The sequence below is a fragment of the Bombus terrestris genome, chromosome 8, assembly GCF_910591885.1.
Source record: "Bombus terrestris chromosome 8, iyBomTerr1.2, whole genome shotgun sequence".
NCBI lineage: Eukaryota > Metazoa > Arthropoda > Insecta > Hymenoptera > Apidae > Bombus > Bombus terrestris.
The window spans coordinates 8,565,539-8,585,460 of record NC_063276.1 but is presented as its reverse complement, the minus strand read 5'-3'; the positions used below and the strand labels follow the sequence as shown (position 1 = coordinate 8,585,460).

Here is a 19,922-nt window from a genome sequence, read left to right as displayed (position 1 = left end):
TCGGGAGTAGTGGTTGTCCTTGCTGCTTCCTGAATAGTTGCTGTCAATGTTGCTACTGCCTGTTCTATGTGTTCAGGAGTTTTTAACGGGATGTTGCAGTTTATTTTGCTTTCTATTATTTCTTTGAAAGTTTGCCATTTGGTGGTTTTATTGCGTAGTGTTTCTGGTTTGCTATAGTGAATTGGTTTGTTTCTGTATTCAATTATTATGGGTGTATGATCGGAGCTGAGCTCGAGGTTGGGTGTTATTTTTAGTTTATTTGTGTTTAGTCCCCTTGTAACTGCAAAGTCCAGAAGATCTGGTTTTTTGTTCAGGTCAGTCGGCCAATGTGTCGGTGTTCCTGTGGATAATATATTGAGGTTATTATTTCTAATGTATTTTTCCAGTGTTCTACCTCGAGGTGTAATGTTTCTTGACCCCCAAAGCGTGTGCTTTGAGTTGTAGTCTCCCGCTGCGATGTACTTGTCCCCTAGGTCCTGGAAGTATTCTTCCCACATTTGTGTTGTTATTTTGTGTCGCGGAGGCACGTATACTGCTGACAACTGGAAGTAGTTGCTGCTAGTTTGAACTGTAACAGTGGTTGCTTGTAAATATTCTTTGTTAACTTGGCTGTGTAGATAATGTTTGATATCGTTTCTGACTATCACTGCTGTCCCTCCGTGAGCTTTTCCTGAGGGGTGTTTGGTATCATATATGGTGTAGTATGGTATTTTCAAATAGCTTTTTGTAGTGAAGTGTGTTTCTGAGACAAGTAGTATGTCTATATTATTATTGTATATGAATGTTTTAGTTTCGAGGGCCCGTTGTTGTAGGCCGTTTGAGTTCCAGGCTGCTATTTTTAGAGTGTCCGTTTTTATTTTTTGCTTAGCACGTTTGTAATTAGTTGTAGCATGACTGTGATTTGTTGGGTTTGCTGTTTGAGTACTGCGTTTTGTTCGCTTATCATTCTGGTTAGCATTTCGGTGTTCTTTATGGATTGTTTGAGCAGTTCTTTGATTTCTGCAGTGTCGTTGTTACTATTGCTGTGGTATTGGTTATGTGTGTGTGTTGGTTGGCTGGTTACTTGAGCATAGCTTAGACCACCAATGGTGTTGGTGCTGATAGGTTTGGTGTTTATTGCTTGCTCTGTATTTGGTAATATTTCAGGTTTTGTGCTGTCATGATGGGCTTGTGTGTTAGTGCTTGTCCTGCTTCGTAGGGGCGGGAACAGTTTTCGTTGTAGTTGTTTTCTTACTTCACAGCCTTTATAGCTGGCTGGGTGGTTTCCGTTACAGTTGAAGCATTTAACTTTTTCTATTTTTCCTGAATATGGGCAGTGTGCAGTTAAGTGATTTTTTGCGCACTTGACGCAGGCTGGGCTTCTGTTGCAGTAGTTTTTAGTGTGTCCGTATTGTTGACACCGCATGCATTGAGGTATATCTTTTTTGTGTCGTGGTGGTTCGACTGTTACTATTGTGTTTAGTATTTGTTTGATATCATATATTTCCTTGTTATTGATTCTGGGTTCAAGTTCTATTAAGAATAGTGGTAGTGGTTGCTTTGTGTCGAATCTTGTTATATTGTTTATTGTTCTTGTTTGATGTCCAATTTTAGCTAACTCATCGCTTAGTTTATGTATGTTGGTTTTAGGATGCAATCCTCTTATGACAATTTTATAGCTCTTTTCAGTTTTAAGCTGATACGTGTGGTAGATAGCATTTTTTTCTTTTAATGCTTTTATAACTTTCCTAAATGATTCTGGTGTGTTTGTTTGAATTTTTACTTGATCCAATTTTGTTTGCTTTATTGTGTAGTTGTTTTTCTCATCTAGATTATTTAGTAGATCAATGAGCGGGTCTATTATTTGGGCCTCAACAAAGATTGGTGGTGGTTTTGTAATATGGTTTGTTTGGATAGTGGTTTTACTTACGGGGTCAGTGTCTATTTCTTCAGTTAGTGAGTTGAAGGAGTTACTTAATGGTAATTCTTGCAGCCATCGCTGCTTTTCTGTGACTGGGTTTCCTATGGCACTTATGTCTGTGGTTGTTTTGCGTTTTTTGCTAACCTTCACTGGCTTCCAGCTTTCGTCCTGGTAGTATCTTTCATGTTCTGAATTGCTATCTTCCTGTCCCCGATGCTCTTTTGTTTCTTCTGTCTCCATGTTAATTTGTTTGGTTTTTATATAATATGTTTCTCCTTTTGTTGCTATGTTTATAGTTGGTATCTGCATTGTTATTATATTTCCTCCTCACTATCACTTTGCAGCACTATTACTTTGGAGCACTTTTTCACTATTCACTTATACCTGGAGAGGACGACCGTCTAGACATGTCCGTCCTCCTCGGCTGTCCGAGCAGGAGTGTCTTAACGAAAAGTGTGAACAACGAATCCGCGTTCGTCATACAAAAGGACATACCCACCCCGAACTTTCTTCCGTATGAACACAGAACGCCAACGGAGCATAACTCAAATCAGCCCGCGACATTGCCAAACATTCGCGTATTCTATTAAGTATCATAACGTGCTACGTCCATTAAGAGACTAAACTCAATTGTAAGATCCGTGCTCTCTATTGTACACATCGATATTAAGTGCGTGCGATAAGGTTGTTGATTGTATATCTATTCACTCGTGTAGACTAACTGTTGGAAATATATACTATTATAACCAAGTGACGACCAGTGTTATACTAATTGAATCACCCCTATTATCCTAAACGCAATACGGGGATCGAACTATTCGTGGTGTCGATTATCCTAATCGTAACGGGAATTTACGACTCCCGTTGACGCGTATTCTAACGACCGCGTCTCCCCGCGATAGCTCGAACTTACATGGTCCTTCGAGCCGGATCACGTGTCAGTGAAAAGTGCACTTACCAGTGACCACACAGTGCCACGTGAATACATGAACCCAGCCGCGAAAGCGTTATCACTACAGCGAAGCCAGTGACGTCAGGAGCGTCACCTTCCAAGAAGCATAACCTACTGGTCGAGGAACACAATCACGCAGCCTCCCGCCGCAGCTGGACAATCATCAATTCAGAGCAGTCCAACAATTTCAAACTCACAACCACAAGGTAAGCTCGTTCAGTATATTATCTCTACAATCCGCCATGCCAATGGAGAACACGGATAAAATTACCTCCTTGCATCGGAAACGAGGCTTTCAAATCGGCCGATTTACTCTCTTATCGAAGCGGCTCGATGAATATGAACAATCCAACCAACCGAATAAGAAGGCCTCTTTAACGGCCCATATGACACTACTCGAAGACACGTGGAAACAATACAGACGATTCCAAGAACTAGAAGATTTAGGCGAGGAGGACGACGCGCGCGTTCTCGAGATAACAAACACCTATTACGATCTGGTAATAAGAATACACACCCTCATGAATGATGAACCAGCATCATCACCGAAATCGCCGAGCTGTGATTCAGCTAATGTCGCCGGGCCGACATCCATTAAATTACCAGAAATTCATCTACCTACTTTCGACGGTACTATCGAGAACTGGCATGCATTTTACGACTCCTTTTCATCCACTATAGATCAAAACGAACGACTTACCCCCGTACAAAAATTTCATTATCTTAAATCATCCTTGACCGGAAAGGCCGCAAGAAGCATTCAATCGTTAGACATCACAGAAATAAATTATTCTATCGCTATGGACATGCTTAAAGAAAAATTTGACTACCATCGTCAAGTCTGCATGCGCCACTGGGACTTGATCTACCACTATCCACAAATAACGACGGAAACACCCGAAGCCATAGAAGACTGTCTCGAAACGATCAAAGTGAATCTCCGAGCGTTGGAAAAATTAGGTGAACCTGTCACATCGAATGTCGTCATCGTCAAATTACTCATATCAAAGTTACCTGCGGCTACCATTCGCGAATGGCAGCGCACCTTACCCAATAAAAGAATGCCCTCCTATATGCACTTGATGAACTTTCTTACAACACGGGCGAATGGCGATCACAACAATTTCACTTCAAAGGAGAAAAAAGGAATGTGAGACCAACATCCCCGTCAACGAACAAAGACTATGATTTATATGTTCAAAGTTAGTGTTAAGGAAAAAATAAATGTTAGGATGCTTGGTACTGATACTTTATTTCTGTCCGTCCATTTGAGTAAGCCAAACAGTACTACTGTTGTATTTGACCAATACGTGCAGATAGGCCAAATGCTGGATTTGTTTGATATTACTCATGAGACTGGAGTGTCAACACCACTAGCTAAGGAGTGTGATAATCCTTTTGACAATAACTTGTATGAACAAGCTGTTGGGCATACAATGTATGCCGCTACTATAAGCCGTCCTGATGTCGTCTGTGCAATAGGTAAACTAAATCAAAGGTGTGCAAATCCTACTGTGTCTGAATGGAAGGCAGTGAAGCATATTTTTAAGTACCTGCTAAAGACCAAAGATTTAAAGCTGGTATACCAAAAGACAGGACAACCTTTGAAAATGTTTCGTGATTCAGATTTTGCAGGTTGTTCAGTAGACAGAAAATCTAGAAATGGGTATGTTTTCATACTTGCTGGTGGTGCAGTATCTTGGTTGTTGAAGAAGCAACCTATTTTATCTCAGTTGAATTGTGAAGCAGAATTTGTAGCAATGTAGGAGGCAGCAAGGGAGACTGTGTGGATATTCTTACTGTTAAGGGAGTTGAGTCAATTGTCATATTGTCCCCATCCATGCAAAAATTTCTGTGACAATATTGGAGCTATTTCATGGTTCAAGGATGAGGTAATTGCTGAGAGTTCTAAGCATGTCCAAGTTCGTTACTTCTATGTTAAGAATTGTGTGTCAAAGGGTATTTTAGATTATGTTTATGTGCCAAGTTCTGAGAATATTGCAGATATCTCTACCAAAGGTTTGAGTAGAATTAAGACTCAATATGTTACCAAAGCTATGGAATGTGTAAGAACTATGATCAAAGGGGAGTGTTGAGATAAATGTTATGTTGGTATGATCACTAGTTTTCTACAACCAGAATTGATGCAAGTGCTTGCGGTTCTTTTTTTGTTTTTCCTCATCTGCCACGTTTCTTTTATCTGAGTATTCGGTGTGTTGTAATGGCTGTACAAGGTGGTGAAATACAGAACATACAAAACTAATCTGTGTGAATCAATTAATATATCAAAACCCAAACCTATGTAATAACATTCACATGTTTTGTCGAAATTGAAATGTATTATTGGAAAACTTGTCGTTATTATAATATCTAATAGACATGTGCCTTCGATGATAGAATAAAATATATAAACTTCGTAGCTAAGAATTAATGAAAATTTCTAACTTAATTCACAATTGCAATAATTCTTTCTAACGAAATATGGCTATTACCTATCGGGATATTAAAATAAATTTCGTAAATTGACAGAGAAACAAACAGTTTATTATTGCAGTATTTATTCTTACATTCTATCATAATACTGTGTAACATACAAGAAATGCACTTTAATGAAACCTACAGAAGAGAATCTGAATACAGAAATATTATTTAATATCATATATGCCACATTTTCCTTAAATTGTTCATCTTGTACGCTGCCTTATATAAATAATTTGTGTATGCTCTTTGTTCTTCTTGTTTCTACACAGGCGAAACCATAAATTGTATTTAAACAGGAGCGATCCATAAAATAATTAATTCTAAGGTACTTTTTAACAAATGTTAGTTTCTTCCTAACACTCACTGATGATTGCATTAAAATATTCACATTACATATAACTATTGATTTATTTTCCACTGTAAACGGTTGTGTCATGGACAAAGAAAAGAGAAAAATTTTTATGTTACCTCTCTTTGGTCGTAAAAATTAGTAATTCTGCAGTAAAACGGCTTATACGATTAGACGACGAATATCTCTACCGCGTTCACTCGATGGATCCAAAATGGAGGACAACATAAAACAAAGGAAGCAAAACGATAACGAAGTATTCGTACAACTTTGTTTCTCTAGTTGTACTTCTAATACTGGGTCTTTCGTTTTCTTAAAATATCGTTTTAAAATAACATTTTCGTGTCGAGTGTGGACATTATTCGGTACAAAACGCTAGAGATCTTCATTTCTCTTCCTTTTTTTTTGCGTCAGAATTCTAAAAATAAATATATCTGAATAATCGAAAACATTTTTCCAATAAAGTATTACGTACAACAATGTTCGAATCATATTTCAATATTGTTATATTATAAAAAAGATATTAGTTTCAATGTATCTTTGCACCCACCAAGAGTCACAATTAACGAGAGAATAATTCCGACTAGATTACTTGTCATCTTTAACACATTCACTGCCAAGTTCATCATGGCAAGTGTACACTGTGATAGTTCCTTTGAATGTACTTTTACACAGTCAGTACAGAAGTAAAATTATGAAATATAAGGCAGCAGTGAATCTGTTAATAACGTGATAAGTGATCACTTTTTTTCATTCGTCCAGAATATTCTATGGCATTCGTTTATCCTTAAAAACAATGCTGTCCAAAATAAAGATACAATAACTTAAAAAAGCACGTTCCTCCTATTCGTCTCCTGTTACACCATATGGTATAGATTTCTAATATTATTACACTAAGCAGATATACAACAAGTATGTATTAACAAGAATAATTATCCTCTATTACAAATATTTAGCTTCTTTGTCCATTAGTAACAACCTTCACGAAAGACAAAGAAGCATTAAGTAGTGTCTCCAATTTTGATGGACAGCATTGCTTTGATAGAATATCTTCTTTCCTTTTTAGAATCTATGTCTGTATATTTTTGTATATACAAACATATAGTATATTATATATATTTATATTTATATAAAGAACTGATAAATGTATCTTTTTTACGCATAAAATTGACGCAAATATACATATATTCTTGCATGCCTCCTTCGTATATCATTATATTCAACAAGAATGCAATCACGTTTGTATGCCGTCTTCTGTGCTGCAGTTCGAACAATTCTAGAGCAAACACTTCCTCTTATCTTAATTTATTCGAGGACGACCAAGGAGCGGTTTTCATTTTCTTGTTTTTGTTTCGGATCTAAGAGTGTTCGCAATCTTGTATACACACTTGATGAAAGTTGGCCGAGCTCTTTCATATTGTAAGGCGTGATGAATCAATGAAGCCGTAATAACAGAATACCTATTTGTTTTTTTTTTGTTTTTGTTTTCTTTAAATGTTCGCCATTCCTGACATCATTGACGGTCTGAAATTCTCTTAACTTTTTCTGATCTCGTAGAAACGACTAAAATTACGCGTTACTAGATTATCAAGTTTCTCGGTTTTTCTCTTCGTAATTTAGCATATTATATTTTTCTTAGCGTTTTTTATTTTATTTTTTCAAACTACTCGCTCTTTCTTTCCTTTTCTTAATACCATTTTCTTTTCCTAATGGGCGTTCAGAACAAACGCATCAACAAATGAACTATTACAACAACAGGAAGTCTACCGTGCTGTAACTGCGTTTCCTCGCAACGATCACGTTAATTCCTATAACATCTTTAATGTTTTTTTTTTCTTAATATCGTCTCGATGCGCTTCACGTCCCTATGAGAGGATCATTTTTCGTTTTTTACGATTCGCTGGAAGAAATAAGTGCTTAGTACCATCGGTGATATCACACAAATTATACCTATATTCGAATCCTTGTATTTGAACAATTTTCGACTCCAAGAATAAGTTTGGCAATATATTGAATACGAAATATTACGCGCTTTCAGAAAGACGAAGTACGACGGATTCGTATTTGTTTCACTACTCTGAGAACAATCATGAAAAATACGAACATTTGCACACAAAAGAAAACAATGAATTACATTTACATTGGAATCGAAATCATTTGAAAAATTTAACCCTTTGCCTGATATATTTAATTTATGAAGTCTTTTACTATGAAATACTAATGAATTTTTAATGTTTGTTACGTAAGATATATATATATATATATGTATACATTACTGTATTATTAATATATAAATTAGTTTGTTGAATATTCTAAATCTTTAGTTAGTAAATTGTCATGAGTTATTAAAACACAATAAATAACTATTACTTTCTCAATGAAACAGGTAATTTTTAATATGTTAGTAATTTCAATGATTTTCAGTAAAAGGGTTAAATGTACATGAAAAAGAGAGACAATTTCTTTTATAATTACTTGGTTTTTCAGCAAGTAATTATAAAAGCTGAATACACATATACAAAACACTAGCATAATAATTATGGAAACAGGTGTACGCAGATCTAACAAATATTTTGTAATCTTCACAAAACATTAGAACATGATAAATAAATTAAGAAATCAATTCGTACAGTGTACACCATCACAGAAATTTTTAATGTTATTCTGTGCACTCACTTACTGATCGATACAAATCTCAGTACACATTTCTCTAATGGAATCATCGTAGTTTAGACGAGATGTATAAGATTTGTTGATTCGAAGATCTCAGCACACATTAAGATCGATTGAAGGTACCGTGTTTTTTCCCGTTGTTTTAAATAGCCCAGGCTTAAATATGTACCACCATTAAAAGACGCATTTTTTAAAAATGATAAATATCTGGATCGTAAACTGTATTTACATCACACAGTTTCGTAAAAGCTTGCACAGTAAATTTTGTTGTCGTGCAGTGTGCAGTGTTCGACACTCATGCATACACTAACAAGTCTACGTTCGACATTAGAAAAGAAACTAAATTTATTACTATTAAAGTTAAAGAAAAAAAAAAACAGGAAACAAACAAACGATATTACCGTTTATATAGTGAACGGTATCACTTTTCATAAGAAACAATTAATCGTTTTTCACGCATATTTCACAACATCAACAAAACAGAAACACATTAATATTACAGATAAATAATGAGACTAATGATATAAATTTAGTTTTCCTAAAATTAATCTTAATATCGTATTCGCTTCTCCATTTCGAGATAGAATTATTTTGGAACTTACATAGCGGAAGAAAAATATTTTTCGCGCATATGATTGACCCATGACATGGAATCGTCGTCAACGAACGATCATCAATTTTTAGGTAGTACATTTCTCGAGAAATGATGAAAGGTAATGGTAATGTTACGGCAACGACCGTGACATAGTCGCAGAAGTAATTACAGACTTGGCAATGCACACATGTGACTACACCAATAAAATATTCGCAAGTTTAGCTTTGTTTCTCTAACCAAACAGAACGATACGCAGATAAAATGTGGGAAAATAATTGTTTGACTCATCTTAGCAAAATTTAAGCTGCAATTCATTCACGTTACAAAGAAGAATGCAATATAGGAACTATCATGAAACGGATTGTATTGTTGTTGTTGTTGTAATGTCCCTTTTTATTTCACGAACGATCTAATTGATAAATCGAAAAGAAGCGAAACGTGGCAAGCAATCGTTAGAAACCAAATAAACGATTTTTCTTCTTGTTTTTTCCTTTTCTTGATCGAATCCTTTCTTCGATTCGAATCGAGAGACGAAAATCGCAAAATACAGAAGAAAGAAAAATAGGAAACCAGATTCGTGCAACTATTCCAACACCTACGAAAAGTAAACGCGAAATATCTGGTAAATTTCTCATCATGAAACACCGAAGATTAATTAATTCTCGATATGAAAAGAAAATGCACAATACGAACACGCACCCGTTATCGAACTATAACATAATAGTACCGTCCCCATACGGCACTACCGACGTAAAACATATTGTTATAATTAATAATGTACAAATAGTCTATCTGTAGTCTACATAGTATACGAACGTATCTGCGGCTGCTAAACCTGTGTATAAGTTGGCGAGATTCAGTCTTCACATATAAAGGAGAATAGTACTCTTCTTCATTTTTTTTTTTGTTTAACATTATAATATGCACATTTATGTTTATAATAATAAAAATGTTTATGTACGCGATATCACAGCGTTCAGCATTAATCATTAAAAAGGTACTCATGTTCCCGAGGCTATGTTTAGTATCAACGATTGTACGGCACAGAAAACTCGACGACATTAATCGTTCATTCGTCGGCTTGTATTTGCGTGGAGAACATTGTGCCAATTATTGTTTCGTTGATTCTTTTTTTTTTTGTTTTCCTTTTTGTTGAGGGAAAAAAACAATATATTAGTACGCGAACAGATAAAAAAAATTGCAAGTTCGATCAACTAGCATAATCTGGACCGGAGTGCTTAATGCAAACGTGAAGATTCCACGAGAATATGTCGTTTTCGAATCCTTTCGTCTTTGATTAACAGACGAAAGGCGCGTCACAGATATTTTTGAAAAACCACCCCTCACCTACCCACACCTTCGTTCGGCGTTTATCATCATCGTTGGTGATTGATTAAAAAAATATATACGGTTTATTAGAAATATATCCTAGACCGAGACGTTCGAGTTCATCGATATTGCAAGAGTATGGAACACTTTATGAAAGTTCCTTTTATGCTCTTCCATGTTTATAACAATAAAAGGAGCAAGATCTTTTCGGGGAATCTCTCGGTATTAACTAAAGATGACTGGATCTCGTTAGAAGTTACGTTAAAAGTACGATTCAATGGACGTTTCCTAACAACGCGTCGAAACGAAATTATAATACAAAAAAGAAAGAATGAATAATTGTCGTCGACTAGTAGGAAGAAAGTAGTAATTCGAAGATTCGATTTTGCTCCCTAGAAGTAAAATTATACCGCATGCCCTACCATGCGAAAAATACGCATCCATTTTTTTACAGTCCCCGTGACACTGGACTTAGTACGAATACAAGTGAGCATAAGATTTATAATTGTTCATTAAAGTAAACAATAAAAAAACAAGTACAAAAGAAAAATTAACAAAAATATTCATAGCTGAGCAGTACTGAAGTATTACGGACTTCTTTGCTAGCAACAAACACGTAAGTATTAGAAGACTATATCTTAACAAACAGACATACAAAATAAAAAGAAACAGTTTCACGATAATTGAGAAAAAAAGAAACACGAAGAACATCATGTTTACACTTTTATATAATCGTGTAGGAGATGAAATTGTCGGACTACATAATGAAACGAAAAAATAAGACTTAAGATATTTATGAATAGAACGCTCAGAAATAATAGAAGTTTTCCAATCTTCCAATCCCTTTCTATCTGTTCTTTACCCTGACAATACACGAATTCACACGGCAAACGCAAAAAATAAAAGAATAAAAGGAATACTGATCTTTCGTTTTTTCCTAACAACTTTCGTTCCTCTTCCCTTAAAGTAGACAGCGAGCTCTCGCAGTACACGTCATTTAGGATCACATGATTTGTATACCATGTATAAAACTGATAAGATACGTTCCTTATTTTAATTGTGATGCGCGATAGGTAGATCTATAAATATGCTACATCTTACATATCACAGAGCTACGCGTACACCCACTATCAATTTTCAAAATGCAAGCTGCATTTCGCTAAAACGTTTGCTTTGTTCGGAAGAAACATAAAAACGCAAAGTTTCTTACGTTACTGTCAATTGAGATGTAAAAGATATGAACCCTTTGCTGCCTAATGTTTGGTGTTTGTCCTGTGTCCACTTCGTTTGTACTTCGAGCCAAGTATAACATAAAAATTTCTAAGAAAGGTTGTAGAAAAGATATGCATATTTGAATTTCATTCAATCATCGATTTTCATTCTCACTTTCATCTCATCTTAATTTATGGAAACAAATGCAGCACAGCTGAAAGGGTTGCAATTCTGAGGCTTTCTGAAACATTTAGAAGTCTACACTATTGGAATAGAGAACAGCCATGTTATAATATTGTTGTCCTCAGAGAATGTAAGATTCTGATAAGTTTTAAACCAGAGTTACGGAAACTACTGTTCAGTTTCGAACAGAGGGTAATTCTCATCTGGTTGAACAAGTGTCTTGAACTTATAGCAGCCTTTCTGCTCTCCAACAACCCAACTACCTTCTTCGAGTTACTTGGGAGATAGTGAAAGTTTAAAAACCTAGATTGAGAAAAAAAAAGAAATATTAATAAATAAAACATAATTTCAATTCATCTATTAAATTCTCACAGATCACAAAGTGTATCTAAAAGCCTCAGTAATTGGTAAATGCATGAAAGATACATTGCTTGCAATATAATGGAATTCCAAGATGTACAGTTGCACTAAGATAATGTCTGCTATTTGGAGTACACTATATATTCTAACTTCACGATGAAACTATAATCTCTGAAAAAAAGAAATCTAATTATCTTTCGGACCAATTGTGACGAAAAGATAGATTCGAAGAAAAATTCAAAGCGATAGATGACTTAATAGAGGGCGTACGCAATGTATGAGTATTCAGAATTGTCTAATACTCGTAGCATACGCTTCCTATTATTTATATCACTATTCATTCTGACAACGCAATGTGTTGCAGTCAGATCAACACAGTAGGAGCGTAAGCATTCACAATGTTCAAAAGGGCAAATACAAACAATATACCGCGAATGCCTAACTTCTGCTCGCGACCCCACCACAAACAACATTTTAAATGTATCCGATTTATCGGCTCAGCAAAAGAAGAATATAAAGACTACCACGTGGAAACCTAGAAACGAATCGACAGAGTTTTTTTTTCAATCTCTTTCATCGAGCAAAATCCGCTTGAAGTATGCGTGTGACGCGCGGTTTTTTGTGAATCAACCGGAAAATGGTATTGTGCACACGTACTGCTTCACAACATTTTCTACTGTGCGTAATTAAGTAACGAACTGTGAGACCGTTTCACGAAAGCGTTACGTATAATTATCACAATAATGTCGTTCGCAAACGAGTCCTTGCTCGAGTGTATATTTCGAGTCTTGCATTCTTCTCTGTTGGCTCTTTTTTTAGTTTCTTTGCTATTCGTTTGTTCGAGTAGTGACGTGTACAGAGTAATCTGGAGGCCCGCAAAAAATTCGCTATGCGCTGTCGATAAACGGTTTCGTGCCTTCTATCACGGCATGAATTTATATTTTCATTTTTCTCGCATCCTTCATATATCACATGAAATTTTCTCGTGGGTCGCTTCGTAATGGCCATAGCGATATACATATACAACACATGGATCGTTACCATATATATAAGTTAAAAACTCTTTCGTCACGCGTTTCTTTGTTCAATATACATACGTTCACGGCAGCGCATTACTTTTTATAGTTTGAACGTTACGATAGAAAAATGTCTCTCGGATAGTTTGAATCATTCCCTAAAAAATAGCAATAATTTCAGTGAGCACGAACTAAAAAACAGGTACAACTAAATTTTATTCGATTCGCGGCCAGCCTGGCGCGTGCACCTATACATTGTACACGGTCGCGCAAGGACAAGACCACTCAGTGGCCAATTGCATAAACATCAAACAACAATGTTTCTCTTACTTTTTTTTATCTTCGTATAATCATTCGTTGGTTTAACAACAAATTACTTTCGATATATATTATAAAAATAAGGTATCAAACTTTGCGCCGAGGTACACAGCCATTGTGACTACATGCTTAATTTAAGTTGTCCCCTAAAGCCCAAGCTTTCCTTTCTCTTACCCGTTACCGGTTTTACACTTTGAATTTGTTTCAAAGACACCGGTGTCCAGGATAGATCTCGAAGTACTCACTTTTGTACGTTATATAATTATGCTGGGATTTATCGTTCATCAAAGTTCTTTAATTTTGATGAGATTTAACCATTTCACCCTCTATTATCAAAGAGACACAAAACACCCGGTCTCATTACAGAACAGAGGACACGATGTTTCTTTATATTTGTCGTGTGCTTTGTAAAAACGGGTGTACGGCTTAATTTTTATGCAAAAGGCCTTACATTTTGAAGAGCGTTGCCTGTACATACGTATATATATATATATGCAAAATATAAATAAATTATCAAATATGAAAACGTTAACCCACGCCCCTTCTATACGTTTCGTGCATTTCGGGAAAGCATTAAATGACGTTTACATAGTTTTATCGCAAGAAGATTAATTACTTTTCTTAAGGATATGACCATAGCTACAAGCCTATATTTGCTGGTCATATTCTACATCCAGTATTAATTATATCAATGTATCATTACTAAATAACTACTACTACTTCAAAGAACTCGACTGGAATGTGCCCCGTTGATTACCAATTTGCAATAATTAACTTTTTCAATTTTTCTTTTTCCTTATTTTTGGAACGTGTCGCAGTATTACTTCAATTTTTATATTCACGAATAAAGAACAATAAATTCTTCGATTATACTATCTTTATCTACGTTCTCTCTTTCTTTGAAATAAGCCCAAGTAATTCATTTTCTCATTATAAGTTTTAACCGGCACTATTCCAGAAAAAAAAAAGAAAATAATAAATGACAAAGAAAAGAAGAAAGATTATGGTACTTATATATTCAAAAGAGACCCAACCATCTACACAAATAGTAATATTTAGTGGGTCCAATATAAACAGGAAAATCCAATTTTTTACTTAGCCTGCACTCTTACCGATTTATACCTTGAAATGCGTCACTGCTGTACCGGTGTAGGCGGATAAGGATAAGTATACGGCGGCACAGCCTGGAACTGGCTGTATCCCATTGATTGGTATGCGCAGGCCCCGGTATTCGGTGGTGGACGATTTGTCTGGAAAAACTTATTGTTTACAAGACTCTGCATTCCTGAATCTGTGTGTCCACCAGCAGATGGCATCATGAACGGAGGTGGCATAGAATACACGCTTTGTCCTCCAGCTGTTTGATTAGTGCTGTATGCGTTCTGGCGATTATGGTAACGATTACTTTGGAAACCACCTGTTCTTCCATGGTATCTAGGTATATTTGCATTCTGATAGCCAGCTTGGTAACTATTGCTAGTTTGACAGCTGTTTGTATAAGTATTCGATTGTCGTTGATGTTGTTGCTGCTGATGCTGTTGGTGTTGTTGCTGCTGCTGTGACTGTTGTTGGTGTTGCTGATAATTAGATTGGAAAGTATTCTGGCGGTTGGTCTGGTATGCATTTTGTTGGCGTACAACAGTCCTTTCTTGACTGTTACCATTATGTTGAGTACTTTGAACATGTTGAGCCTGCCAATTGTTTGAAATAGGACTGCTATTGTTTCGAGGACTTCCAGTTGAATTACTATCCTTATTAGAGCGAGAATGACTCCAACGTTGGCGGCCCTTACCATACGCAGGTTTTATCGAGTTTGCTAAATCTGCCAGTTGAGGATTTATCGTCTGACCAGCTTCTTCCAGAACAGAAATCAGTTCCTTCGCTTGTCTGGCGTTATTAGGCGTAAAGTAAGCATATGCTGTACCTGCACTTTGGCAACGTCCGGTTCTCCCTATTCGGTGAATATAATCCTCAGAACTGTTCGGATAATCGAAATTAATTACATACTTTACGTCTTCAACATCCAAGCCACGAGCAGCAACATCGGTAGCAACAAGGATCATTGTTTTTCCGTTTCTGAACTCGGATAACACGTAATCTCTTTCAGGTTGTGATTTGTCACCATGAATAGAGATAGCTGGCCAACCTTCTCGTTTAATAGCTTTGGTGATGTCGTCCACCTTCTTTTTCGTTTCAACAAAAATAATCATCTTGCTTCCTCTGTCTTTGCCAATTTCTCTCAATAGACCTGAAAGTTTAGTTTCTTTCTCGTGCTCTTGACAAATCTCTATGATTTGACGAATATTGTGATTAGCAGCCAACGTCAGAGAACCTATGTTAATTTGAATGTAATCTGAGAGGAAATCTTCAGCCAAAGCTTGCACTTCTTTGGGCCATGTCGCCGACCACATCAATACCTGTCTATCAGGTCTAATTTGTTCAATAATCTTTCGAATTTGCGGCTCGAATCCCATATCCAACATTCTATCTGCCTCATCCAATACAAGATATGTGCATCTGCGCAAGTTCGTGGTTCCCTTCTCGAGAAAATCGATCAGTCTACCGGGAGTTGCGATACATATCTCAACGCCGCGCTCTAAATCGCGAGCTTGAGGTCCTTTCGGGGAACCACCGAAAATGCAAGTGTTACGAATGCACGAGGAGGAACCAAAGTCCCTAGCAACGGATTGAATTTGCTGAGCTAACTCTCTTGTTGGGGCAAGTATTAAAACGATCGGCCCCTCTCCCCGGTTCAAACGTGGTTGATTATTAATGTGTACGGTTGCTGGTAAAATATACTGAAAAATATCCACAACAAAAATTCTCTTAACATTTATCTAACTAAAAACATTTTGCCTCAATACCTTGTAGAAAGTGTGTATTTTAATCCTAAACAAAATAAAGTTCTATGCTTTTCTTTTTAATACTTATATATTATTTCCTTAATGATTTATTTATTTAAAAATTTTAATTGATATATTTACAGGATATCCCACTAACTTTGTTACAAGCCGATATATTCATTTTAATGTATCAAAAAATACCAGAAACATTACAATACTCAAAAATATCAAAGGAATAAATTGTTTGATTTGGAGGGACAAACATTATATTAAAAAACAATTTCTTTTCACAGTTATATTTAAATATTTTTTAATATATTCAAGATTCTCTATAAAAAAAATTATTAATCTACTTATATTGAAAAACTATTAGTTTCGTAGTTATTTTAACTTATGTTATATAACTAAATGTTATATTCAGTTCATAAATCTCACAAATACAAATACTATACTAATTATTATGTACTTAATAAACAATGAAATGTGAAATACATTATTATAATTACTATCTTTTGAGATTGAAATATTTTAAAAATTTGTATATATAAATGAAATATTTTAATATACGTACAGCTAGAGTTTTTCCAGATCCTGTTTGAGCAATTCCAACCAAGTCGCGTCCACTAAGTGCTATTGGCCAGCCCTGTGCCTGAATTGCTGTTGGTTCAGCAAAGCCCTGCTTTCTAATCTCTTCCATCACGTAATCTGGGAAGTTACTTTCTTCGAACGCTTGAATTGGAGAAGGAGTATTGTTTCCTTTTACAGTGATTTCTTTACCAATGTGATATTTGGTAACTTCATCGGTTGATCTTTTTAAAACATTGATATGTGGAATATATAAATTCTTTGTGATCACTGGTAATTTAGCCAGATCCCATATAGGCTTCTTCAATGAATCTCCAGGAGTCCTTCTTTGGACTTGCTTCTTAAGTGACTTCTCTTTTTGTTGTTGCTGGCTGTTCCAATATGTTCCTCCTCCATTACGATTGCTAGAGTCTCTACTTCCCCTGGGTCTGTAACTAATTTTTTTTTAAATTATTTTCAAGTGATATTAACAGTCTTTTAACATATGTTGAATATTCATTACATAATGAGTTCGTAAACCATTGATATGGAATAATAAATGATATTCAACATGAAATATATAATGAATATAGACTACTGTGCAGAAATGTACAATGAACATACACTACTGTGCAGAAATATTTGGACATTTGGTGCAACCCAACCAAAATACTGATATTTTCATTACATTTTCAAGATTATTATGGAAGAATATTTTTCTGCTGTTAATTGTTACATCTTGCTACAGCTGAGATCAGATGTTGCATTAAATTACAAAAGTAAACTAAACTTAACAAAAAAGGTAAAGTAAAGTAAATTAAAAAGGACACTAAACAAAATACTTTCATTAATCGAGTTTCATATTTATCTCTAACAAATAAGTTACTATATATAAAGTCTATAAAAATTTTCAGAACATGGTTGGAAATACATATTGCAATCATTTTAACATCTCAGCATTGAACAGATACATTTAAGTCACTTAACTGAAGTATTTCCACAAAAACAACTTTCTTACGCCTTCAATTATTGTTTTTTTTTTTTTTTTTTTTTTATTTATACTAAATACATTAACTGTTGTTCTTATCAATATTTACTAACTGTATATGGCTAGCTGAGATAATATCACAAGTAAAAATTAGATTGAAGAGCTTCATTTGAAATATACTTCACATAATTTTAATAATTTAGAGGTGTCTAAAGGCTTATATATGATAGTGTAAGCATCGGCTTAAACTCAATTAAAACCCTTTAAAACATAATAACTTTCTGAGATTTTATATAATTTGAGATTTTTGGGAAGTTAAAGGGATTAATTTATTAGACGAAGTGTATAAAAATTTTGAAAAAGTTTCAACTGATCGAAACCGCGAAAAAAATAGTAAAGGCTGCTTTTTACAATCTTTTTATCTGAGTTTATAATGAAAATTTAAAATATATGTTTTATAGATTTATTTCAGCTATACGCATGCTAAAAATTTCATCGAAATCGATTAATACAGAAATAAGCCATAGGCATCAAAAGGTGTAAGAATGTAGATTTATTACAGTTATAAAACGAAAGTCGTGAAAAATTGCGATCTTTAACCGTTTGTAGCTCATAGCAACATTACTTATTTCAATGAAATATTCAATATGTATATAACTGACAAGAATCTACAAAACGTACTGTTTAAATTTTCATTACAGAATCACATAAAAAATTTGCAGAAAGCAAACTTTACTTGTTTCTTCGCGATTTCTACTAATTGCAACTATTTCAAAATTCTTTTTGGCACGTTATCTAGTAAACTAATCCTAATTTCTCCAAAAAAATTCAACTCGTTTGGTCCAATTCTTAAAATGTTATTTTGTTTTAAAAAGTGTGCCAATATTAATGTGCTTCATTGTATGAAGCATATGTAACAAGATAGCAGTCTGATATAAAAATCAATAAGATGGTGGCTTGATACAAGGATATCAGGTAATACATATTATTTCAAAAATAATTTTTATTCTTTAATTTTACGATTGTCAGTATCTTTCCATTAGATAATGACAGCGCCATTTTATTTTTTTATGTCGCATTTAATTTTATTAAAAAATAATACAATACATCTTTAACGTACGCAAGTTCAGTTCTACCATGTTTCGGAATAATGAATTTTCATAAGATACGAGATTGTTAATTCGACTCATAATTAAGCGATTCGGCAAAAGCTGCGGTCGAGAATATCCACGAACAAAATGGTGAACACCATGTCGCAAAAAAAAAAAAAATTTCTCCAGTTTCAACATTTCACAACGTATGGTATTGTCATATTGCACGTTTAAAAGGCAGAATTTAACGTAACGTACCTGGTACGATTGGAATAACTGTTGTTATACATTTCGGCAAAAGTTTGGAAGAATTTGCTGACACACTACCAGTCCCGTAAGAACGATCTTCGATTTTTCGGGAACTATGTCAGTTGTACCAGTTATACCTAAGAAAGAAAATAATTATACAAGAAAAGTAATAAGACGAAAATATGAACAAATATATTTATTTCGTAATAATCTTATGCCGAATAACAAAAGTATTCGAATGAAAAAAGCTAAGAATAGTCGGACGAACTTACCCTGCAAGACCCGGCGAGCAGAGCGGTAATGGCTGACAGGCACTGGGAAGACGGAAACGGGCGACTGGGCAATGTTTCCGTTTCTCGTCATGCAAGTTCCACGCACACATAGAAACGATGTCCGTTCATTGGTTCGTTCTTTTGTAAAATCGTGATGCTAACACGTTGTCCAATAGTAACACGACAGAACAAATCAATAAATTCCAGTGTGATATATTTACCGAACTTAAAGGCATGTACTCATGAGAGTAACGACGTAAAGTAAAGTGAAAATTGAACTGACTTAAAAATGCTCAAACGATTTCCATCGTATTAAAATTTAGTAATAATAAATTAAAAATTTCATGCAAGCATTAAAAAAGACCTTTTTATTCAAAGGATAATATAACCAATGGATGATATTCATATTGTAATTCATATTGTAATAATATATATATATATCTTTTATCGTAGTACAATTATTGAATTTCAACATTATATTCCATATTATTTTTGTCCATAAAAAAAAATTAAATTGAGATGATACTAAATTAATAATTAAAGTCAT

General features: G+C 34.8%; 1 protein-coding gene across 1 annotated transcript; it reads right to left on the bottom strand.

Moving 5' to 3' along the window:
* Positions 1–5,374: 5,374 nt before the first annotated feature.
* LOC100648096 (DEAD-box ATP-dependent RNA helicase 20) lies at positions 5,375–19,494 on the bottom strand. Its single transcript, XM_003397280.3, has 4 exons — positions 19,376–19,494; positions 19,113–19,240; positions 16,783–17,230; positions 5,375–16,166 (listed from the first exon to the last, which is right to left on the bottom strand). The coding sequence occupies exons 2-4, from the start codon at positions 19,142–19,144 to the stop codon at positions 14,502–14,504; spliced, it is 2,145 nt and encodes a 714-aa protein (XP_003397328.2). The 5' UTR covers positions 19,145–19,240; positions 19,376–19,494; the 3' UTR covers positions 5,375–14,501.
* Between the last annotated feature and the right edge of the window lie 428 nt (positions 19,495–19,922).

What these genes read in the sequence shown, in the direction of transcription:
- LOC100648096 (XM_003397280.3), bottom strand. Translation starts at nt 19,144, where the DNA reads ATGTATAACAACAGTTATTCCAATCGTACCAG. An exon ending in AGTTATTCCAATCGTACCAG is followed by an intron (nt 17,231 to 19,112) that starts GTACGTTACGTT and finishes AAAAAAAATTAG; the next exon opens with TTACAGACCCAGGGGAAGTA. An exon ending in GATCTGGAAAAACTCTAGCT is followed by an intron (nt 16,167 to 16,782) that starts GTACGTATATTA and finishes GATATTTTTCAG; the next exon opens with TATATTTTACCAGCAACCGT.